Source organism: Struthio camelus, chromosome 3, assembly GCF_040807025.1.
Source record: "Struthio camelus isolate bStrCam1 chromosome 3, bStrCam1.hap1, whole genome shotgun sequence".
In the NCBI taxonomy this organism is placed as follows: domain Eukaryota; kingdom Metazoa; phylum Chordata; class Aves; order Struthioniformes; family Struthionidae; genus Struthio; species Struthio camelus.
In genome coordinates, this window is record NC_090944.1 from 34,173,889 (window position 1) to 34,199,273 (window position 25,385).

The following is a 25,385-nucleotide window of genomic DNA, read 5'->3' on the forward strand; positions in this document are numbered from 1 at the left end:
ACATGTATATAATATGCTTTCCTTGCATTTATAATACATATTTTAAAGATACAGGCTGAGCTGACGCTTGTTTGCTTGAACATGAAAACTGCTTGTTTCACTCAGTGTAGTTAGATGTGTGTTTTTTAGTTGAGAGACTTATTAAAGAGTCAGTTTACTTTTCTGAAGTAATACTTTATGTGAACAGAACGTCTCTTACTAGAATTGGAACTGCAGAGTCTGTGTTAGAAACCATTTCAGAATATTCTAATACTTTTTTCTTTTTACAGTTCAAATCCCCCTTAGCAGAAAGTAAAACGAGACCTTTTTGCCGTGTGTTTTTTGTCATGCTATAAACTAGGAGTAGATTCACACTGCGCTGGTGTACTACTTCATTTTTCAGTTAGTGATTTTTAGCACAAAATAAAAAGAGGAAAATTGGACCATAGTAGAGTGTAGAGGAGAAGCAGCAGAATCTCAGTCTCCATGAAAGCGTTGGTAATTTTGCTGTAGACTTCAGTTAAACCAGGACAATGTAAACCTAAATGGGTCTAACCATATTCCTATTACTGCCTTTTACTTTCTCTTCTTCCTACGTTATGCTCCTTTTGTTCCTTTTAGTCTGAGAGCACAACCTGATGCGACTCAGAACTATACAATTACAGAAGAAACTGTGTGCCATGTTCATTTTAACAGACGACTTAGTGAGTGGGCATGATCTTTAACCATGTGGTGATGGTGGAGAACAATGTAAATGACATGTATTTATTGCCTCTCTAAAATCCTCTCCGAATTTGTCATATATATTCCTTGCTTTCTCTGAAAGCAGGAATGCTTCTCTACACACATAATTTTAGATGTGTGGACGGAATGTTTTTGTGAGTATCAGTATAGCTTGTCAGGTGATCTGAAATGGCTTCATGATAGTTATCTCAAGATTTAAGTAGATGCTTCGTTGTTAAAGTAGAAATGGGTTAAGTTTTGGATAGTTGTTCCAAAGTGCCTCTTTGATAAGATTCTTTTCCTTTGGCTTCTGTTCTTGGTTTTCACTTGTTCCCTGAACTTGATTTTCCAAAACAAAATGACCCCACTCCCTGTGCAAAACCCTTAAAAAGGACTTCTGGTAGAATCACAGTCTGATTGAATTGGCTTTCAGCCCTGTCCAGGAGGATGGGGGATGATCTGACCTGTACGTTAATATGTAAAAGAATAAATGAAGAGTAGGAAACTTACCTCTCCTTATACAAAGTAGATCCCATGTGGAACCACAGCCCTGAGTTAGTTCCATGAATTCCCTTATACATCATATGATAAGAATTAACTCCCTAGCCTTGCAGTTTTATCATTGACTAGAGCCGAACTCATCGCAGGCTTACGTCAGAAGAGGAGGCCGTACTCTCTCCCTCCACCTTGGCTGCACGTTCCTCTGTCCCATCACTTGTGCTCTTGCAGCTACAAGGCAAGGCAGATCAGCTGATTGCTAGGACCAGCAAAAGAGGGAAAAGGTTTGGGCCTGGTAAGACCACTGGTGGGAAGAGCGAAGGAGATAGGACAGCCCTTTTCTTGCACTGGACCACAACTAGATTGGTTGACTTTGAAACTATGCCTTAAAAATAGGATTCCAGGAAGCTAACATAAGTTAGATTAGGTTTGGAGAGCTTGAGAGTGGGTGGGCGGGCACACATCTATGAACTGTCTAATTCGGTATGCTAAAGAATAGGATGTGCCTCTCCCAGCAATCATACGTTGCCTTCTAGCTTGGAAATGGATGCCTAAATTGAATTGAGGCTCGGAGCCTTGGATGGGCTCACCTAAACTGTCCACCTCTAGAGAGTGACCTATCTCATTGTTTTATTTTAAACCATAGGTAGTGACTGTGGTTCCTGCCTTCTGTACAACATGGAAGTGGTTAGAGTGTTTTCCAAGATATTGGGCGATCCAGGTTCAATGTTGCCCTTTCAGCCTGAGGACTGAATATGTTTGCCATCCTCTGGGAGCGTGCTCTTGGCAGCAGACTGTAAAGCTAGGCTGGAGTATGGGTGCTTGCCATCCTTTCTTTGGAAACTGCAGTATTATCTGCTAGATTTAGAAAGGAATAGGCCATAGAGAAAATGAGAAAACCACTGATGGGTTTCTGTGTGTCTTGGTGGGGGATTTGCTCTTCCAGTCCCCTAAATAAGTGCAGAATGCAAACCCAATCATACCTCAGTGAGGGTGTCAGTTAGAGGGCAACGGACTTTTTTTCTTCTGTTGTCTAACGCTTGCCCCACTTCTCTGTCTTTGTCTTCCACAAAAGAGAAAGTGACCAGTCTGATGCATGGAAATAATCTTGCTGTTTTTCCTTGCCTATAGTCATTAAAGTGGTGGTGGTTTAAGTCTTCTTTTAATTAAAAGTACAGACAGGATATCTATTCCATCTGCTGTCGCTAGGTGTCCACAATTATTTTTTCAAGATATTGGAAAATTACTATTGCTATCTGGAATACCCGGTGCTCAGTTTCCTGCCTGCTAAACTGACTGTTAAAAGAAGGTTCCTGTGGAAATTAATCTGAATGTAGGCTATGTTTTTAAACAAAATGCATTTATTAAATAAAACCTGTTCAGCTTTGGATTCCTCAAAGGAAGTAGTGGGGAATAAATGTGAAAATAAATAAATACATATATATACACATATACATATGTACGTGTGTGTGTGTGTGATTAATTCAGTGACACAAATGAAAGGCAGCATACTGACAATGGTGATGTGTTATGTGTTTAAATTACCAAGACGGGATGCAGCAGGACTATAGCGCAAGCTAATAGGTATTTTTATTGTTTTTATCACACCAAACAGTGCAAAAACATAAAACACTTCCTGCCCTTCCTGTTGATGTTCTGTCAGTGATGTCACTTACACTCCACTAAAAGTTTCCAGTGCCACGTAATTACGGCATGATCACGGAATGCATATTCCCTACCTCAGGTAAACATCCTGTTTGGAAATAAACGTAGTCTGGATGTCCAGGAGAGCGAAATTCAGGCACAAGGGAAGTATATTTGTAAACATAGTCCATTGTTGACTGAGAGAGAGGCTTTTAAAGTACAGCGGAAGAAAATTAAAAACTTAAAAACAGTACTTCCAGAAATCTGTTTTGAAAAGCATTCATATATTTGATCTCTTACTGAAAAGGAAATGCAGTACAAATTGGGGAATTTGAGCTGTATACAATTGCATAACTAACAAATTCTTCTTTGGAAGCAGCTACCTAATGGTAAAAAGGAAAAGATTCACTTAAATTAACCTGTTATGTTCCAGGTTTGATTTATTAGCCAAAAATATTTCTCTTCATAAAACTGGCTGTATTATTTTTGGGTGGATCTGAAATTTTTTCTACCCTATCTTTCTCCACCAAAATGCCACTAGCTCCTATTCATCTTATACCACCTGGTGAGGCTGGGACGTAATTTTGGAAAATATTTGTGATATCCCAAACTTTGCTTGACTCTTTAATGTAGGAAGTGTATCTTTGTCTTTTCTGTTATTCAGCTTTAGCTTATGTACCCCTGTGTCTCTGAATTTTAGCCAATTATTTAGCTAATGTAGCACCTTGCCTCCCTTTGGATTTGTATTCCTGTAGGTTAGGGGAGCTGACATTATGTATTTGGGTTTTGTGCAGAGGCTGGTGATCTTATAATATGCAGTTTGCCTGTTCTTGTGTTAAGTGTCTGTTCTCCTGTTTACTTGAGAAGTACAGGTCTATTTCTAAGCATAAAGAAGTCTGAGGTGGGGACACCAAAAGTAAGTGTGGAGTTGTGGTGTCCCAAATAAACTGTACAACAGTAACTGGGATTCCCCCATGTTTACAGATGAAAAAAGGAAAAGGTAGTTCAGCGTATCCCCAATTTACTGCAGCTGTGTAGCAGTTTGATAAATAAGGGACGACTCAATTTGAAGCTTGACCTAGTTGAGTGCACACAGAACGATGGATTACAAATTATATGGAAGTCTGGTATGGTAGATATATTATTTTCCATACCAAACTAAGTTTGGCCTTCCTGTTGGCAGTTGTGACAAGTGTTGCTTTGCAGAATTAAATTTCTACTTCCCTTTAATGGTGTTAGATCTTAAAAACAGCCTTACGTGTGAAGCGTGTAGATAACGTATGGCTGTTTGCTGCACGGCTAATGCAAGCCTTATTCTGCTCGTGCCATTATCTACCCAGGACTGGTAAGTGCATGTGGGATGGTGCTGATACGATGCTGCAGCCTGCAAAGGCCAAGCTAGATGGATTGGGGGATTCTGTTCTCGGCTTATTTTTTGTCCCTGCCAGCCATGACAGCCCAGCTGTGCACTGCAGCTGGCTACTTCTCCTTAGAGGGGAATCGTAGACAGTAATGTTAAGAGAGAATGCTTACTGTGAAGTTAATGCACCATTGACTTTCCGCTCCTTCTCACCGTGGCTTTTGGAGAACAACTTACAAATTATGTCAAATACCATTAGTTAAGCATCTGCGTGACCATCTTTCCACACAGTGAAAAGGAAAGGGTAAAAGAATTGTACCTACTTCCTTTTTCATCTGCCGCCTTCTAACCATGAAACTTTGTTTCTGTCCACACTGTGCAAATAAGGTACTGTCCCCTCTCACAAACACCTGCATGCAGAACAACACACCTGTTTCTATAATGTACTGTATCGTTTTCTAAGATGAGACTGAGGTTCAGCTCTTACTAGTTTTAATCTTATTGTCAGCTTTCTTTTGAGAGCATATAAAACTCACAAATGAAGAGAAATTATCTGAGCAAACCTAATGCTAACAGTCAGGGCAGAGGGGCAGAAAAGAGTATTACTGGAAATGAGTTATGGCATCCCTGAAGAGGAGCTCCCTTAAAAATGAAATTCTGTTATTTGGAAGCTTTTTTTTTTTTTCTTTACTATTTTCAGAATTCATTGTGTCAGTAGTTCATCTTGCTCGTCGGCGTGTTTGTTTATCACATTGTAAGTACATGGCAGGTGAAACCAAGTGATGGAAGAAGGATATGTGATGAGGCAAATTTTATTTTTTCATAATCTTCGTCCTTTGTGTGTACTCTGCCATAGTGCTTTCACTGAAGGTTTTGTGATTAAATTGTGTGGAACACGGTATGAAATGAATCTTTCCAGAAAATGGTCCAATTTTTATAGTGTTTTTTCAGCACAAGTAGCTTATGAAATCTTTTACCTTCTAAAGGGTTTGCATTTCTGTATCTCAGTATTTACTTTCTCTATATTAAATATTTGATTCTTTAAAAAAGTGTATGAAATTGCTTGCGTGACCTGTGCTAGTTACTTTTGTGCTACTCATAGGGTTTGTATGAATATGTGCAGTACACGTAATTCCAGTCACTACTAGCATTAGTCACTACTTAATAATGGGCACATAAAATTGGAAACATTGATGTGTAGTACTTGTATGTGGGTAACTTCACTGGTACGAGTTCTCTTGATCTACGAGTGGTATGAGGGAGAAGTTAAGCTGTGTTTGTCTGTGTTTTTGGGAATAGATCCCTGGGGTTAGTTCCAATGCTGTCATACGGTTAATTATTTAACACCTTTAAACTAGACACTCAGATGTCTCCTGATTTTTTTTTTTTTTTTTTTTGTACATCTGATGTTTATATAAACAGGTCTTGTGAACTTATGCACATGCAGATGTAAAATTAGTTTTAAGCGTTTTCATCCTGGGATAAAACGTCTTGTGGGAAACTTGCAGCATGAGTCATAAACGTGTCTTGTCACTGTAGTCTTGTTCGTTCTTTTATCAAATATTCTGTGTTTAAAATATGTAAATATTTATCTTTTTTTTTTCTTTTTTTGTTAGCATGGAGGAGTCTATGTAAAGAGAAGTGCCAAATTCAATGAAAAAGAAATGAGAGATAAGTTGCGGGCCCAGATGAAAGCTGAGACTCCGGTAAGATTATATGTTTCTTCCCTCCACTCCTTCATTTCATTGAGCTTTTTAATGGCAGAGGTTTATTGGGATAAATGAACTGTGCCTGATATCAGCAAACTACAAGAAAACAATTTTGCGTTTATTTTTTTTTCTATATTGTTACATTTATTTCTTATGATCAGAATATCTTTAATTAAACTGCTAGCATTTTGACTGGTCCTTCTTATGAGTAACATGAGCTTCTTTATTCTGTCTGTAGAGGGCAGAGGAATCTGGATTAAATCTTAGAACATGAGTTATAGTAATGTCCTTGAGCAACTAATTTCAGTGTTCCTTGTGTTTCAAAATACAGCATTTTGACTACTTGTCAGAGACTGGTATTTTCTGAAGAGTCTTCCGAAAGTCAAGATCCGTTCTTACAAAATGTTAATTAGTCATCTCAATGATCAGTCATTTTAATGGAAGTGACATCTTAGAACTGAGTAATGTTGTCTGCTACTCCTGAGGAAAAAAAAAAATCCAACTCTTGATAATTTTCTATTTGAAGAATGACTCTTAGTGCCAAGTGACTTTTCTCATGACTTCCTGTATGGTTTGTGGCTCAGTGGTTAGAATCATTATGCCTCACTTCCATTACTTGCTGTACATTAAAATGTTTTCTGCCTTTTTTGGCTTGACTTATGAAAACTAACTCAGTAACCCTTGATATAGAACAGTTACATTTTAATTTAATTTAAATTAAATTGATTAGGACTCGCCGTTCCACATACTAAAAGTGGCACACCTCTTTAAAGCTGAAGCTTGGGTAAATGGAACATATAGGATGTTTTGACCTTCCTAATACTCTTCTTTAAGTATGTGTGTGTATACGTTTAAAAAAAATGAACTGACCTTTTTTTGGATGATTGATGTATGTACATAGACACATAGTTCTGTTGAGACAGTACTCAAACTCATTCTGTCTTGAAATGAGATTTATTATGGACAGATTATTACATTATTACATTATTATTTTTTATTTTTTTGTTAAGATAAATAGTAACTGTATCTATTTCCTGTCTTTAAAGTATCAGCTGTGATGGCCAAAAATACGTTATAACAACTAAATTTTTTGCTATGAATTTTTGGCTCACATGAAATGACATTATGCTGCAGAATTCCACTTGTCCTGTGGGGCAGCTTTCTCTATACTAGTAAGTAACGTTCGTTACTGTTAGCATGGGAGAAAGCAGATCAGTAGAATTTTGGCTGCTGCTATTTCCATGGCCTGTAAGGATGTCTTAATTCTGTATTATTGTGCGCATACGTGCATTTTGGGTTTTTTTGTGCCAAATTCTGTCTTCATTTGTATGCACAATGTATTCTTCATTAAATTATACCTCTGTGGCATTGCACTCTATATATAAATAAATACTTTTGAAGTTGTTGGTGTCTTAAAAATATTTCAGCTAGTAGAAAATAATAGTTTAGGACGCAGCATTGTTTAACCGTTTTTATATATTTTCAGCATGAGAGTAACATTGAATTTATTATACATTATATCTTCATGAAGCTCTCTTGAAAGGTCTGTAATTTCTTTGATTTGTGTGTGCAATTTGATAGTTGTTTTTCCTATCAGTATGCCATAGTACATTATCTTGGGCTATGTTAGCTTGGGAATGTCTCCCTGGGAAGTTATGTAGTTAATTTCTGTTATAGAGTTTGTTGACGGTTGCTCAGCTCATAAGAAGCTTAGGTGTGTCTAGACCTGTCCGTCTAATAATATCCATAGTGAGAAGGTGGTCGTGTTTGATAATGATAACTTGTCCTTGCATTACCAAGGCGAGCCGTTTTATCCAGGATGTGAAAAGATTCCGTTACGTTATTCTTTTCTCTGTGTTAGTGCCGAAGACTCTACTTTCTGTAGAATATACAGCATAATTCAATAAGCGAAGATGCAAACTTCAGGGTGTGTGAAAGCATGTATTTGAAGCCATTTCCCTGTTTTGGTAAGCTAAAGGTTGATAAGTGAAGCTGTAAGAAAGTTTTTGTCTTAAGCGAAGTGCATGCATGTTAAAGTGCATGTTGCTAAAATCTGAGTCTTGATCTCAATCTTTCTTTGCTAATGCTGGGGGTGGAGTTGAATTTATTCTGCCATTTAAATTAAATGCCTTAAGATCCTTTTGAGTAATACAGAGGAGCCTAGTACTTCTGATACGCTTCAAAAAGTACTGCAGAACCAGTGATGAGTTATGAAAGATACCACCACTAGCTGACTGCTTTGTTGAAATAACTGTTAAATAGAAATTGATTGAATAGTGTAGAACCATGATAGTATGTCATAGTAGTTTAAAGTAACAAGAGCGGGCTTAGGAAAAACAAAGTTGAAATTACAGCCTCCGTGTAGGATTGCCCATACTCCAGGTGCGTTATGCAGCTGCCCATTTACTAAATAGGGACGATCACACAGCATTTGATCTGGCACCACAGTGGTTTCCCGACTTCTGCTTGCTCTGAAGCTGCTGCGGAGAAGTATTCAGCTCGAGGTGGTGGCACTGGATTTAAAGCTCTAGATAACAGTGTGTCTTCCTAAGCAATTGCTCCCCCTGCAGAGGGCTGCTAAGTAGCTTTGTTAAGTTAACATGGGTGAGAATGCCTGGGCAGCATGTTTTCCCACATAAACCTGTTGATTTCTCACTAGCCAAACAGGCAATTTCTGGTTGAGTTTGGTTTTCTGGCTTCCCTCTCCTTTCCCCACACAGTACTCACCCCAAAGCACAATTTTTTTTTTTTAATTCAGGATTTGTCATTGATCGTGATAATAAGATTCTTGGTGCGAACTCTGCATTAAATCAGTCTGTTCTCTAGAAACATCTGGATTTTTTTTGGTGCAGTCTTTGGAGCAGGTGCCCAGAAACGCATCTAGTTCTGCATCTGTTTGAAAACCTGCAAATAAGTGTTTCCATTTTTGCTTCAGTGCTATAGATGTACTTAACAGGCTAATGCATATTTTAAGACCAATTGGAATGTAAGGGAAGGTTTAAGCATAAAGCACTTGTTTAAAACTACATTCACTGTGTATTCTGCTTTTCATGGTGGTTTTTCACATCTGATTCATAGATTAAATAAATCCAGAAGGGATTTTTGTTTTGTCTTGCTTCTGGAATCTTCCTTCTCCTTCTGCTTCAGATGTGTGTGTATTTAAAACCTATACCTAAGCTAAGCCAAAGGAATATGAGATCACTTTGAGCTTGTGTTTTGGTGTAATTTGGCTCTGCAGCAGTCCTGAGGTGTTGGAACTGGGCACCGAAACCAAATCGCTTACGAGACAGTTGCTGCCATTTTCTTTATGTTATCTAGGGTCGCAGTATAGAAGTGAACTAAGTGCAACTGATGTAAAAATGGAAGTATGCTGTTTTAAATCTTTCAGTCAAACCATATAGGGAAAGACACTTAAGTTTACAAAACTAAAATAAAGTTGTCAAAGCCTATTTAGCGAGACAAATGTTTGTATCTGCTGGGGTAGAAGACGCAGATCATTGAGTTGTCATTTGAGGGGAGACTAAACTTTCCATAATCCACTTTATCTGAGAATTGTTTAAATATAGATGCTGTAAATGCCCTTTAACCAACAATTACTACTCAGAGAAGAATGCAATAACTTGTGTCCTTAATGCGTTATTCATGAAGGAGCTTTGCAGTTCTATAATTTAATGTGACATTCATAAGCAATCATATTGTTTTTAAACTGAAGACGCTTTAATCAGTAAGACAAGTGCACCCTAAACTCATCAACACAAGAATAAATTGCTGTAGGCTTCATTTGAAAATAATTAGTTCACTACTATGGAATTTCTGTTAAAGTTTATGTACTGGATGGCACAGTTTAGGGAGCAGCTGCGATTGGCTGGCGCTTCTGTGCATATGCGGTAGAGGTTTTTTTCTTCTTCTCTTTAATCTAGCGCTCGAGAAGAGTTTGCCTTTCAGCTGCTGAGGAAAGAATGATATGCCGATAGAGAGATGGAAGGGAATCTGTGTTAAGGGTCACTTTGTTGTTTACAGTCTCTCTCCACATGCAGTTTAAACAAAACAATCCTGATGATTAATGTTCAGCGTGTCTCCCTGTTCCCGTTAAGAAACCTGAGGCTTATAGGAAGGCAGAACCAGAGCTTCTAACTTGAGTTAGTGCAGCAAGCTCGTTAGCTGTTTAACTGTCCCTTGGTTCTGCTCGGTTTGGTTTGTTCCTCCCCCGGGAAGTAAAATAGAGGTTGAAGACAAACAGGAAAACAAGGCTGCCTCTTGGCCTCTTCAGTTCGATGTAGAAACAGGTTAGGGTATGCCTGACTGTGTTGGGACAGTGCGTTGCATGGTACTACCTTCTAGCCGTGTTTTAGGACTTCTGCCTGACTGATTTAAACAGCCCCTTTTCTGTCCTGCTGGTCACGACTGTTCCACCCTTGCCAACCATGGTGCAGCAGCAGTCCGGCTCTTAGACGTGCACACCGTTCTGGTGGGAGGCTGAAGGGCTGTTCCCGCTGTACTTTCTTAGCGGAATTGAGGCTTTTGTACGACCGCATTTTCCATTTCTTTCTTGAAATTATTTCTCAGATCACCATAAGTATGCACTCAAATGGCTCATTACTGAGCCTTTCTAATAGGCAATACTTAATTGAAACAATGTGATTTTGTTCATGTAAAATCTGATCGAAAACAGATTTTAATCTTATATCTTGTTGTAAGAGCAGAGACTGTCACACAATTTGAAGGACACTTTTGTGTTAATATTGTTTTCATGTAGGTCATAGCAAGATAAGTGTTTCTCAGTGTAACAGGGTAACAAGGGGGCACTGATATGCGCGATCTCCTGGTTTTATAGAGAAAACTAGCTGTCCTGAGCTGCAAACTGTTCAATTTGTTAACTGAAAATACAATTTGTATTTTTCTTTATCATGCATCAACAGTAGGAAATCTGCGTGCTGAGATGTGGGATTAATCCAGTACAGCCAATATTGAGATGGTTACTGTATGTTTTGCTTCTATGGTTCATAGCATAGCAGAGTAAGTCTTGGTTATACCAAGCAAAGTGAACCAGACACCAGAAGTGTGAAGAGGACAGATACATTAATACAACTGCTGTAAGACTTGATGTAATTAGTTTGTCATGGAGTCACTAATTTGCAAATCCCTGACAAGTTCTCCAGAAATCCTGCATGTCCTTGCTCGCTTTCCTCACTTCATCTCTTATATTTTGTTCACATTAAATCAGATGTGCTCCCCCATCCCCATATCTTTTTCAGGTATGGATCTGTGTTAATGCTTCTCATTCAGTTCTCCAGAAGCACATCTTTTAGGCAGTGGTCTAAACTGATTCAGATTTGAATTTGTCTACTTTTCACGATATGATAATGAAAATAATAGTAAAATTAAGCAAATATATTGTTTAATATGATTTTGAAGTTTGTAAATAAAAATACTGTACTGTTTCCCCCGCCACCCACCTGGGAAGAGTGTGCAGTAAATACAGGGTGTCTTTAATCAGTAGTTACCACTTCCTGATGCCTGATGCTCTTTTACAGAATGGCAGCTTGTTTATCCTGGGACACCTTCCAAAGTCCTGTCCTCAGTCATATTTTCTCATTATTACCTCTTCTTGCTGTCTGTTTATGGTATCTGGACTGGTTTTGTTCTGTAGTCCAGGGACGCCTTGTGTTACTTCATGCTCCTTTCCCCTACTATAAACATAGGAACTCCCTGTTCTGCCTCAAGGGCTTCCTAAGCCCCCCTGCTGCCCTAAGCACTGCCCCTCTCTGTGCTATTGCTATTTCTTTTTGCCTGGGGGACTTTGACAGCACTGGGAAAGTGAATGGAGTTACTGTACGGGTGAAAACAGTTGTTGTCATCCGTTTGTTTAGTCCGTATATTAAGTCAGTTTGTTCAGTGATTTTACACTGAGGAATCTGCATGTAACCCCTGCCATTTTCTGTTTTTCTGGCTCTAACCAAAATCAGTAAGATTTTACTTTCTGATTCCTAGTCCGCTCCTTGAAGTTTTGGAATTGATCAGAAATAGCGTATCAACATTTATCCATTACACAGAAACCGGCATGAAAGTGTCAGTTAGCTGAACATAGGGACCTATTCTATTTTGGTTAAAATGAACATATCACTGAATCGGTGGTAATGAAGTATTTTGTATGTTGTTGTGAACGTGAACACTGTATTTTGCATTCACTGTGAGAATGCATATAGCTTCTGCATGGCTAACTACCTGACCCTAAATGAAGGACTCCTCCGAAAGCAAAAATTGCCTTGGCTGCAGCTAGTCTTTCTAGGCAATTAAAATGTTCCTGCAGTTCAGCAATTCATAATCCAAGTTCAGGGAAGCTTATTTAGCAATTAAGAACTATACATCTGTATGATTTTATAATCTTTGGAAGTGGTGCTTAAGGATTTAGCTTCTGCTGCCGATGTCAGGAGATGAGAATAGGCAGTCAAGCAAGTAGTAGGCTGCATTGCACTGGCAGCATATTTTTGTCTTGGGCAGGGCTGCCAATGAGTATAAGCAGGATATCTTTACCTGAGTAAAATTCAGGAATGTAAATAGGAGCCATAATAAGCAGCATATTAGGTTCATATACACTGCATATAAAGCAAAGACTGCTTCTCCATCTTGTTAGTATGCTTTTAATTCAGAAATATACAGATTTTGGTCAACAAACTTGTTCAGCTGCTGGAGTTTGTTGTTTACAAGAATAATTAAAATATAACTTGTACCCCTGCTTTATGTTACTCATCCAGGACAGGAGTAAGTAGATACTGTGCTCTCCTGTGTAATCAGCTTTCAATGACTGATTATCTGCTTTGAAGGGGAAAGGATGGTAACGTTGTGGAACGTTTTTAACTCCTGATCTCTGTACTAAGAATGATTTTCCTATCCTGTATATGCTCCACTGTTACACTTACCTGTTACAGTCACTATAATGCACTTTGGAGCTGAGCATTCATTCTTTAGTGATGGGGAGAAGTATCCTCATCTTGGACTACCACTTTAAAGATCTGATCCAAATTACATCGTCTGAATATCAACACATTTATGAAAAAATCTGTCTGGGATTGAATCTGTGTGTTTTCCAGCTGACTCTGAGTATTTCTATTTAGTCACTGAAGTATCTCGACTGTGGACTTCATAGATGAAATGTGCGTATGACTAGGTGAAAATGTGGACTGCAACTGAGCCTAAGTTGTGCTTATGCTACTGTCTTACTAGAAAAAAGTGAGCACCTTGCGTCTTAAGTGCAGTGTCATTTGATTTTTTTTCCACGAAATCTGTATATGTCTTGGTTTTCTGCTGGTCCTTGAAAATCCACCATCACTTGGACTTCACCTACTTCTTCAGTCTCTGCATTGTTTTCCTTCTCAAACATGCTATTACATGTATAGCCTTTCCTCTAGCTCCATTCTGAATATCTTGTGGTTTATCTGTTTTCTCAACTCTACTGACACTGTTTTTGCTATTCTGGATCTTTTTTTTTTCCCTTGGACAGATTCTAGGCTGCTTAGTCAATTTTCCTTGTTCTCAATCTCTCTGCTGATGATTTTGATGCTATCAGTCCCACATGCTGGCTTTTCCAGTTGGCTCATTTCCTAGATTTCTCTCCTTCTGTGCATTTTAGCTTATCTTCAGCCATCCCCACTGTGTGATGATTCTGAGGAGTTCAGCTGTTGGATCCTGTCCTTCTGGTTTAAACCCTGTCTCTGGCTGTTCTGCAATCAGCAAGTGCAGATACCAGCATGTGTTGCTAGAAACAAAGTTATTTCTGTGTCTTTCTTTTGAGCTTTTTTTTTTTTTTTTTTTTTTTTTTTTTTTAAGTTTACATCTTCTCATGGATGTGTCCTCCCACTTGTCAGCATCTTCCTGTACTCACTGGTGATCTTCTTTGGACTGTAAATCCACTATCTTTTTTACCTTCAAAGATTTCTTGAGACTCACTTCTGCAAAGATAAAAAAGAAACAGTCTGAGTACAGTAGGCATGATTTAACTATGAATGTCAATTCATGTTCAACTTCATGCTAGTTAGTGCTTTTCCTGCTGCAGATGAACCCCCAGTATGAAATTTTCACTACATAAGTAGTGGGGGTTTTTTAATCGACTTTTAATTTTGCATAATCTTCTACATATAGAAAAAAAAAAAGGAGGAAGGAAACCTCTATTCTGTCTCAGAAACAAACTGAAAATTCGTCAAATCTGATTCCTGCTATTTGGGTGCATCATTTTACACTCAGTTATGCAAATATACCTATACTTAGGTAAACAATACATGTGTAATGAGAACCCATAAACACGATAGTTGCCAAATAGGTGAGCAAACTAATTTACCTGCGAAATTTAACTTCACTTATACAGATACTTAAAGGAATGTGACTTTAAAGTTCAAATTGTGCTACACTGTCAGTTTGCGTTCATAATGTATTTGACATCTAATACAGTGAGATACATAAAACGTCTGAGACGTAAGACAGCTGATCCAATGTAATCTCAGTTAATAGTGTATCTGATTATGAATGAGATTTCAGTATAAGGAAAGATAAGATGCAGCATAGGTATTAAAGCAAAAACTATATAGTTTAGGTCCTTGATGACATGTCAAGGGGAAGAAGCTTTTGACTTGAATATTACTTGGAGGCTTTCAATTATTTGGCTCTCTCTTCAAAATCTCCCCTTGTCCCGCTTAACAAGAACAATACTGTTGTTGATATCAGATGCTCCTGACTTCTTAATTTTTGTTGTTGTGTGCTATTTTCTCTTCATAAATCACCTGGATAACTTTCTGTGATGTACAGATGAAAAAATTATTTTGAACCCTAAACAGTAAGTTTCTTGGGGCTAAGAAGTTTTCAGCTCAAGTATTCTGATTTTCTTTGCCTCCTTAGAGTAATAGATGGTGTGAACTAAATACTGTGAACTTTTCAAGTAATGCTAACTTCTGTAAAAGGAATCAACTAAATTAATTCTAAGACCTGGTATCTGTTTTTTATCCCACAGATGTATTTAGTGATTTTTCCAGAGGGGACTCGTTACAATCCAGAAATACCAAAAGTCATTGCAGATAGTCAGTCATTTGCTGAAAAGGAAGGTAAGCGAAAAAGATTTGAAATCATTCTTTTGTTATAGTGTTAACGTATGTTGTACGAAATTATTGGTTATGTGATATGAAGATGATATCACCTTAACTGGACTATTAAGCCTGTCCATTTCATAGGTAACACTTTAGAAAGCCGCCCTTAACAATTCATCCTGTCTCTTTTTTCATATAGAGCTAGCTTATATACAGATATTTCATGTATTTCACATTGTACAAGAGTATTAATTTTCAAGAAAGTTCCCTTTAGTTTCTATCTGTATTTATGTATTTATGGACACTTCTTTTCCTACTCCTTCAGGGGCGTAGAAGTTGTCTACACTGGATCAGCCACTGATTTACCTAACTTCACATTGTAACTGCAATTACAGTTACTACTGGTTACAAAGGATTTTTTACAGAGGAAATGTTATGCCTTAGAATCAATCTTCCATTTCCAAATATCATTTACTACGAGTACTACCATGACATTTTGTTTTTGTTCCTCTTTCACCTTCTGCTCTTAACCCCTCCTTGGTTGAACTTTATTGTGGAGTTGCTTTAATGAAGATTGGCACCGTCTATGTGACCATGGATGGACTTATTTCATCTTTGGAATGGCTTGCAGAAAACCTGAGGGTCTAAAGTTTTTTTTTCATTTTTCTCATGTCATATACATAAAACATTTAGACTTCTAACCTCAACAATTCAGTGAACATGTTTCCTGGCTTTGTTTTTTCCTGTTGACCAAAAGTGAAATAATTCATCCTGAAAGTAAACAAAGGATAACAAATGGGTCTGGTAAATTCATTTCTGTGACACACTGAAATGAATTCAGAAGTCTGTGAATCAGCCTGTTGATATCATCAAGCTATTAAGTGTATTGTTAGTTTTTGTCCAAAAGGATATATGCTTTTCTTCTCCTTGGGAAGAATGGAATTTGTGTGCGTGTGTGTGTGTGCGAGAGAGCTTAAGTCATAATGTATTCATCACTTCAGTTTCCTGTTGGAAATGAAAGTCAAATGTTTCATTTAGGTTGGCTGTTCTTTGAGAGTTCAGAGGGAGTGCTTAGGATTTTATTTTTTTCCTCTCCCCTCTTTTTGCAGGGAGACCGAAGGGATCTCTTTGGCATTTTATTATTATTTTAATAAACCTCTTAATTATACCTCTGTAGTCTGTAAAATGGCAAACACTGCTTTGTGCATTTAGAGGACTTGCTCATTTGTTCTAGTTCTTTCTAAGGTGGTGTGCTTTCACACACCTAAGGGTCACTCCTTTTAAAAACTTTTCAGTACAAATTATTTATTAAATGGAAAGCATCTTCTATCCTAATGTAGAATCCTTGTGATCTATTTTTCGCGTTGCGCTTTTTCCCCTCCCCCTCTCTCTCACACAAAAGTTTTGTCTCAACATTTAATATGGTGAGAATGGGAAGTGGAGCCTGTACTAGCAAGTTAATGGTAAGATTCATATAGCCCTCTGCATTGTTGAGTTAACGGAAAAAATCGTATTCACTTGAATTAGAGCATCTCTCGTACAAACATAGCAGTGAAGCAGGAATGGCCAGCCTGCCTGACACTGAAAACCACATACCAAATTACTCTGTCGGCCAAGAGCCACAAAGCACGTACCATATACTTCATGAAGCTTAGGATAGGAAACTCCAAGAGTGGCCGCCAGCAGGAGATGATGAAAACCCTCACTCCACTGCACAACGGTGCTGGCCTAGGCTTGGAGTTTTCATCCAGCAGCCCTAGTGCCTCCATGGTCCTGGCAACTGGCCATGTGCTGGTGCTTCAGCATGGGAGCCACGTCTGAACTTCTCACCAGTCAGTCACATATAGATTGACCGCTGGCTGTGCTTCTTGTAAGCGTACTAGGGCTCTTATGCAGTTCTGCAGAACTGAACTAAAAATGTGCTATCGCATTATTGTCCAGAAGATCCTCAGGGCTTCTGATTTCTTACAGTTTTATGAAAGGTAGTAATACCTTGTACTTCTTGCAGTCAGAGCAATAAGAGCTATTGTAACTTAATGCTTAAAATTCGTACCTCATAAATCTTGAGGAAATAGAGGTCTGATAATTGCATCTTGTCTTCTTAATATAACTGATACCAGAGCATTAATTAAATAGATCCATCTCTCCACAAATAGGAAGAAAGCATACTAGACACCAAAAGAATGTGAAGGGTGACTGAGGTCCTCCTTTTTTTAATTACTGAAAAAATTTCGTGTTACAGTTTGTTCTGCTGTAGGATTTCTTATGTAGGTTCTACATAAGATCTTGTCTCCTAGCAAGAGTAAACGGAATTCTTCTTTCTGTAACATGGGCAAATGAAGCACACAGGGTGGATCTGTTTTGGGTAGGAAGAAGTTGAGACTGAAGGCTATAAAACATGGAGAAACTTCTACGAAAGGAATAGGGCCATATGCTTTCTCACTATTTTTAGAAAGGAATAAAGGGTGCTGTACAGTGAAAAATGAGTTTCATGAACTGGACTTGAATATTTGTGATCCCAGCCAAGCTCTAGGTTGAGTGTACTGCCAGTTCTTTGTTAGAGGCATTAATGTTCCTGATTTTCTTGTTGGAGACTGACATACACAGAGTAGACTTCACTGTTGATACATTTGACACAGCGGAACCGTATTCTCATTTTTTTGAACGCTATTTTAAGTTCTGTCTGTTGTAGCCAGTGGCTTACAAAAACTTACCTACCTTCGGGGATGCTAATTTTTTTTATAGCGATAAACTGAGAACGTTGTCTTATGTCTCGTGATGCGAGTACTCTCAGAAACTGAAAATTAATTAGTTTACATTTTACAAGTGGCAAAAAATTCCAATCTGCCTCTCAGATTTTTAGCCAAAACGTAACGGGCAACATTTCAGTCTTAAAATACATTGTTTGATTGCACTAGGAAAAGAAGAACATGCATCCAAAAGTTTAAAAACAAAACCAAAATCTACCTCTCTAAAGTTAAGTTGTTTGGTTATTTATGGTAGGATTAACACAGCAGCCATTCACGGAACAAGTAGAATTTTGGAGAATTGAGAAAATTATTCCAATATTTATTGGAATGTTGATCAGAATTGTAGTTGTTCACTGATATTTCATAGCCACAGCAAACCACGTAAGCAATGTTGCCAGAATGTCAGATGAAGACATCTGTCTGGTCTTCACGTTTCTGTCAGAGGTGGATAAAACACCCCACCACCAAGCCAAAGGGGGTACATGCCATATAGCTGTATTTGAGCCATTACTCCTTGTTGTCCTTGCCTGACGGCAAGTATGTGGCTCTGTGAGATGAGTCCATCAGTTGCTCCCAGGACTGTGTCTTCTGCAGGTTTCAGACTGGTTGTTATTTGTGTTTCTCATGCGACGTCTTTTAAGATTCTGATGGAATGTTTTTCTCTCTCCTGTATTAAAGGTCTAGGAATGGGAAGGTATGTATATCTTCTGAGTTCACCCTGTGCTTTTGCCTTCCAACTTCTGCTATTCAAGTACATAGTCAGTGATCTTAATTAGAATTTGCTTTAGTTTTCCACTATAAGTCAGTAGTCAGCTAATGTGATTGCTGTCTTCAAAATGTGGTGTGCTCATTCAGTTGATGTAGATCATAGATCAGAGCCTAAAAAGGGTCACTAATATTTAAGACATCTTAAAAGTGCAATGATTCTTCCACGCTAGTAAGTGGGCTTGAGCTGTTGAGTCTGGGGAACTATAGTATGTAGGTGGCACTCATATTTTGATAAGAATTTAACTTCAATCTTTTCATAATGTTAGAAGTGGTAATTTTTATTTATGACAAACTGTACCTCTTTTGAGGCTTATTATTGGTACTGAACTGTAGAATAAAATTTCTGTAAAGCCCACAAAAATGCATAATTTTGGATATCAGCTTTTAGTGTAAAATTTGTTTTATTTATGTCTTTCCAAAATATATATGCATAGATATTTCTGATTGTTTTCTAGGGGTTAGACCTGCATCCCTAGACCTATAGAACTGTTCCAAACAACTACAAATTTCTTAGGTTTAGTATGTTATGATCTTTATCCAAATTTGGCATCCAAATGGCAAACATTTGAAAATAAGTAAGAAAATCCAATACCTTCCTACTCCTGATGTTATTAACTTTTGAAAAGTTAAAGAAAACATGATTAAAAAGCTTGTTAAATTTAACTTGGCTTGCTGCTGTTGAGCACAGACAAAACAATCTTCCCCGGTGAAAGGCATCTACTGGAATTTTATATTTATGTTTGATTTCTGACGTGGGTCGTTTAATCAAGCAAATATTTCAGATATTCATTTATTATCTTTTTTGTTTTTAGGCAGAAAAGTTGCAAATGTAAATGTTTTTTTAATTCAAAGTTTATCTTGAATAGTATCATGCTTTCTACTAAGATATTTGTGTGTGCAGGATATGCTTATCTCAAAATTGCTTTTACAGGTCATGTAAAAAAGTGGTATTTCAACTGAGCTAATTAAAAATGTTTCCCTTCTTGATCTTGGCATTGGTTTTAGATTGTATTTTAAAGCAATCTGAAGTATTTAGTATCAAGGAATGTTTGTTTGGAACTGTCTCTCAAAAATAGCTTTTGGTGATATCTTTTTTTCCACACACTTTCATGCAAGCAAATTTCATTTGAAATTATATTCTCCTCCTCACATTTCACTGTGCACTTTTAAAAAGTGTGAGGGGGGGACTTGAGTAGCCTTTGAGAGATAGATATGAGTGAGGAAGGGACTTCTGTTATTAAACATCATCCTTTAGGGAATGAGATTTGGGAGGGGATAAAGCTACCTTGTATTCTTAAGAGCTTTTTTGGAGTTACTTATTATGGAAGAAAGTGAGGTGTCCTGTGTTTGGTGTGGGACAGTCTTATGCTTCTTGAGGGCATTGTTTACATTCCTCGTTCATCATAACAGAAAGCACCTTTTTCAAAAGCATGCAGCTTTTTAATACTATCATCAGCTAAGTCCTTTTTATATGAGTCCATGGAAAATAGCATGCAGATGGCTTTCCCTGTAATTTCCTGTAGGACTTTCAATGTCAAATGTTAGGAAGAATATTAACGTTATAAAATAAATTTTAAAACGATTAGGATGGGAATTTTCTCATCCAGAAACATAATCATCGACTAAATTGTTTACCCGCTGTATTTTGTTCTTATATTGATCACCTATTTTTTTCAAAGAGATTGAACAGCACTGTTTTTCATTTGACTTCAGCAATAACTGAGCATGCTTGCCAGTTTTGAAGGAGTATTTCTTAGTTGTGACACTATATCTCATATTTAAGAGTCTGAAAATATGAATGCAGTCAGTGCTGTAATATTTATCTCAACATTCTGAATTATTATTCACAGTCACTGAGGCGAGAAATCATTTTATGGGAAAGCAGTAGATTCGGTATGTTCTACTTTGCCTGTCAAAATTAAAACTTTATATTTTTTTTTATAAAGCGTACTATCTAAGTGTGCACAAACAAATTACTGTTTATGACTGATTTTTTTTCTCCATCTCTCCAACTTTTTTTTTACACTGTATTTCTGCCTTTTTTTCTTCAACTTTTTCTTCCATGAGTCTCTGTGTTTATGCATGCCTCCTTAACATTGCTCAACTATCCTGGGGACTTGCACACTTGCATCATTGTGGCTAGTCTTTTCATTGTGGCCTGACCAGTGTTCCAATCTGCATAGGTGGCCAGACCGTACCGAAAATATTGGAAGGATAATTGAAATTTGCTACTGTGCAGCTAACTTTTCAGTGGAGAAAAAGATTCAAAGTTTTATAACTTTCATTTGAGCAGATTTCTTCTACAGCTTTCTTGGCAGAATTCCTTCAAATCTATTCTATTAAAGAGGGAGGATAGGAATCTAGTAATATTTGTAGCTTGGGAAGAGGAAGCTCCCACACAAACATTCTTGTTGAGCTAGAGCCTTTTCTCCCGCCATATGTAATTTTATATGTCTCTCTGGACTCTTTCTCGTTTTAATAAGTAACCCTTAGATCACAGGGGAAATTCCAGAAGGCTGGTAGGAAGTTAATGTTGGGTGAGTATTTAGGACACCCCAGATAACTACAAAGCTTTCAGTTTAATATCAGTCCTGCACCGGGGCGGGGGGGGGAAGGAAGATCTAATTTATATTGAATTTGATTAATTGTTTTTCACCCTGTTTTTGTTTTTATATTAATACCAAGTAACGTGGATTTATGCGGGGGGGGGGGAACTTCTCAAACTACTGTGACATCCACTTTTAGTGAGAGTATAACTACTATTGATTAAATATGATAGTGCTAAGGTGATACTTTAATTTAGAACTAATTTTTGTATTGTTTTCATTTTAAAATGTGTTGTGTGCATGTGTCGGGGTAAAAATGTGATTAATGGACAAATCTGAAACTGTAGCTGGCCTGCTTGTACTGGATAGCTCTGTCCAGAAGAAAGGAGGAGCAAGAGAGATCTCCCTAGAGTTGTGGTTGGCTATCATGTAACTTCACCCTGAGAGATTAAATAAGTGGTGGGTTTGTTTATTTTTTATATTTTTCAGTTTACGTGAAAATTTCAGTTCTGGAGACACTGATGATTTGGGCCTTTGTACTTCCCAAACTAAAACCTTACTTTTATTTCATTCAATTTCATTGCAGACTTTTTCTGATGTAATACTGTATCTTATTATAGTATGGTAAACAGGATGTTATTTGAATTACCATTGCTCCCTTTATTTCTCCAGATTTTCATGTTATTTTAATGACTTCAGAAGCCCTTGATAGGGTTTTCTTACCAGCTTGCAATGAGATATTATAGTATTTGGTATTTTATATCTTTACCTTATAGCTTTTTTTCTATATTAGCTAATTTGTGAGTATCACATTATTAGACATTTAACTTGTTTTCTTTGGCATTTAAAGTAAAATCTCATGACCTCAAATACTTTGACAGAGAGTCCTAACTTAGTATTGCACAACATTTAAAAACAGTTTAAGCACAGTGTTTTGTGAATTGGATACAGGCAGCTTGCCAAGGTGACTACAACATAACGAGTTGGGTTTGAATTCTGTTATGCTGATTTTAGCAAAGATCATCTTGATGATCAAGGATCATCAACTGTAAGAATGCGTAGTTAACGTTTTTATAAAACAGATTCTTTAAAAGGATGTGTTGAACTCCTGTTATTGTTGCATGTCTGTCAGGCACTGCAGAGGTACTAAATAATGGATTATGAACTTTATTGATTTCAACTGGAGGCATACTCCTTTTGTATTTAAATCTTCAAGAGTGCAACAGTAGCCAGTGCAATATGAAGGACTTATGTTATTACTGCACTTCACAGACTTTCACTGACCATCTTCACCAACAGAATAGGCCATGGATTCAAAAACACCTCAGCTCTGAATACCATTTGATTCCTAAATTAATTTTTCCAGCGGACTCTGTCCTCACTGAAGTCTGAATTTCCCCTTTCCCTCTCTACAGTAGTAGTTTGACAAGGGAGGAATGAGAAATGTTTAGGGTAAAATGAGTATGTTTGGGAATGTGGGTCAGCAAGAGGTGTGTTGAATGGAATGTCCACACCAACCTCATCACTGAAACAACACTAGAATATGCAGTGCTTCACTTGGTGAGTAAACGTTTGGAAACATAACATAATTAGCTATGTTTGATGTAACAGTTCACAAGGTAAAAATAAAAAATAAATTAAAAAAAAAAAAACCCTACCACCATGTTATGCTTCAAAATATTTACAGGATCCATGTAACATTTTGCACAAACAGTTATCACTATTGCCGGTAGAGCTTAGAACAATGACTTCAGAAAGAGTGCCGGTAAATAACCTTTTATCTCCTTGTTTGAACAAAGAGGTCCTTAGCAAATGTTAAGACATCAGGATAGTGATAATGATTTATAGTGAAATTTTCAACTATAAAACTCCTACAGCTGTTCAGAAACTGATGTTGTTTTACAGTATTCAGCAGACATTTTCATAATTTTAAATCAAAGTGTGTTTTGCCTAACAAAGGGAGAAAAATTTAGTCAAAGTCAGGACGTAATTCAATATCTTTTGTATTTTGTAGGTTAAAATATTTCTTAAGCAGTGCTGCATACTTTGGTTTGGAAAAATCTCAACTCCATTTGTCAGGAACCACTTGCAGCAACGGATGGTTCTTTATACTGAAGAGTAAAACAAATGGCAGATATGGCTAGAAAGGAATAACCTCAATCATATTCTAATATTTTTCTTTGAGAAAGGTACACATTTAACAGCAAGGTTCTGAAATTTTTCAACTCATGTACTTTTTCTTCCTACAGAAGCACTTTCAAATAAGTGTGGAAGAGCTGTGTTGACATCATGAAAAGTTTATCTTCATTTTCAGATTAATTTATATTAAAATACTGGAAGTAGAATGTAGTTTATACTGTCAAGCCCAGTATGTTCCAAACCCGGTATGTTCTTGAGTATGCTCTAGGTGGAAGCAGTCAGAGGAAGCAAACAGTGATCTGAAGGTTGCTGTGAAACTTGATATTTTTTTGTGCCTGACATACCAATCTCTGTGTTTTGGCCTGGACTGATGGAGAAGGTTTCTGTGACTATGGTTTTGTTAGTAGCTAAGTAAGTCTGTTAGCTTGCTGCCAGGAAAACAGCAAAGGCTTTCTTCTTCCTCTCAGCTCAGTGTTTTGTTATCCCCAGCCTGCTCTGCTGGTTGGTTTTCTGCTGGGATGGTGAGTTGAATCAGCTGGGGGTGGGGAACGGAGTGCCAGAGCTATGCAGAGTTAGTAGTAGGAACATGCATGCAGAAAGAGAGGAGTAGAGGGAAACCGATGTTGAGGATAAAGTAGAGTTTCCCCTTTTTTGATAGCAGCAAGTCATTGTGACTGGCTCAAGCTGTCCTGAGTTAGACCAGAGCCTAACTGCTCTCTGTCATCTTTCTGCAAATTAGAGTAACCGCATTTGAAGTCCCAGTATGTGACGTTAGTAAGAGGGAAGCAAAAGTATTGGAAACTAGAATTGAAAGTAGAAAACTGACAAAAGTTGAAATTTCTGATAGCTTGTTGGCTTTGGAGAAGTGCAGCATCCTGTTTTAGCGTGGGTAGTTTAATATGACTGCTGTGTTGTTGTCACGGAGCAGGATTAGGATTTAGTATGTTGATAGAATGGGTTTGCCCATTGGAAGTACAGTGCTGGCTGAGCATTAGTAATCCCTAATTTATCTGTACTTATGCCTCATCTACCAAATTGGTTTATGATGCAGAATTTCAGGAGATTGTATTCTATGTGTTTAGTATTTCTCAGTTAATTCATCCCATTTTTTACCTCAGTCGGACAGAAACAGTAAGGAGTAACACCTTTTCATAGGTTATGAGCCACATCAAAACCTTCTAGAGAAGGAGCCACAGGAGTGTTTTGTGGAGCAGCCTGCCTTTCATGAACATCCCATGAAATTGCTTTCATCTTCCACATTTGCTCATAGAACAAATGTAATGTTCTCGTCACTCTTTCTTTTTAAACACATGAAAGCCTGCAGCATATAGACACAGATTATAAACTGAGAACTTAGATTAAAAAACATACTTTCTTTTTTTGATTTTTTGAGTTGAGGATACCGTGGTGTCTTGGCACTATGTGAAGTCCCGTTTACTTTCAAACACTGATTTTTTTTTTTTTTCCCCTAGGACTTGCCGTATTAAAACATGTGCTGACACCACGTGTGAAGGCAACTCATGTAGCCATTGACACAATGAAAGACTATGTGGATGCAGTTTATGATGTGACTGTAGCATATGAAGGTACTTTGGACCACAAAGGGCAAAGAAAAGTGGCACCATCTATGACAGGTAAGTTGGTGTTGATTAAACATGCCACAGTTATATGTTTTTTCATATACAAAGCCAGGTTCAGTTGCCTTGTGAGGTTCCAAAGATAAAGCAATCTTCACAATGCTTCGGGATTCAGCTGTCTTATAAGCCGTTGGTAGGGCATACTAGTGCTCTTTGGAGTTGAAATGAATTTGAAGCCATTGGCATGAGGTGCCATTTACCTTCATGTTTCTTCTAGCCTCAGGATTTGGAGTGATTTTAAGTTCTGTCTCTCTCCCTCATGTTATATGTATGCATATGGCGTAGTTGCTGAAGTTCCATCTATTTTAAAGGAATGTGTAATAATGTATTTTATTTGTAATTTTTAAAATTGCTAAACATGTCCAGTAAGGTTACAAATGCTTAAAATGTAGATGACCCTCACTTGCTGTAGTATTTTAAACTGATTATAACACCTTAAGAGATTTGGCTAAATTAGTTGTACCTTCCTTCAGTACACTAACCAAAAATAAGTTTTGGGATTTCTGTTGGAGGAAGTTCTGGGGGAGATAGAACTTGGGGTTGTTTTTTGCTGTTGCT

The 25,385-nt window shown here is 37.5% G+C and overlaps 1 protein-coding gene across 2 annotated transcripts in view; it reads left to right on the plus strand.

The window, feature by feature from the left end:
- AGPAT5 (1-acylglycerol-3-phosphate O-acyltransferase 5) overlaps positions 1-25,385 on the plus strand; it is a 63,706-nt gene that overhangs the window by 20,884 nt on the left and 17,437 nt on the right. For both annotated transcript variants that reach the window (XM_068937346.1, XM_068937347.1), the window contains exons 4-6: positions 5,821-5,910; positions 14,915-15,005; positions 24,663-24,824. In XM_068937346.1, the coding sequence (XP_068793447.1) occupies positions 5,821-5,910; positions 14,915-15,005; positions 24,663-24,824 (343 nt within the window). The remainder of the gene's footprint in view (positions 1-5,820; positions 5,911-14,914; positions 15,006-24,662; positions 24,825-25,385) is intronic.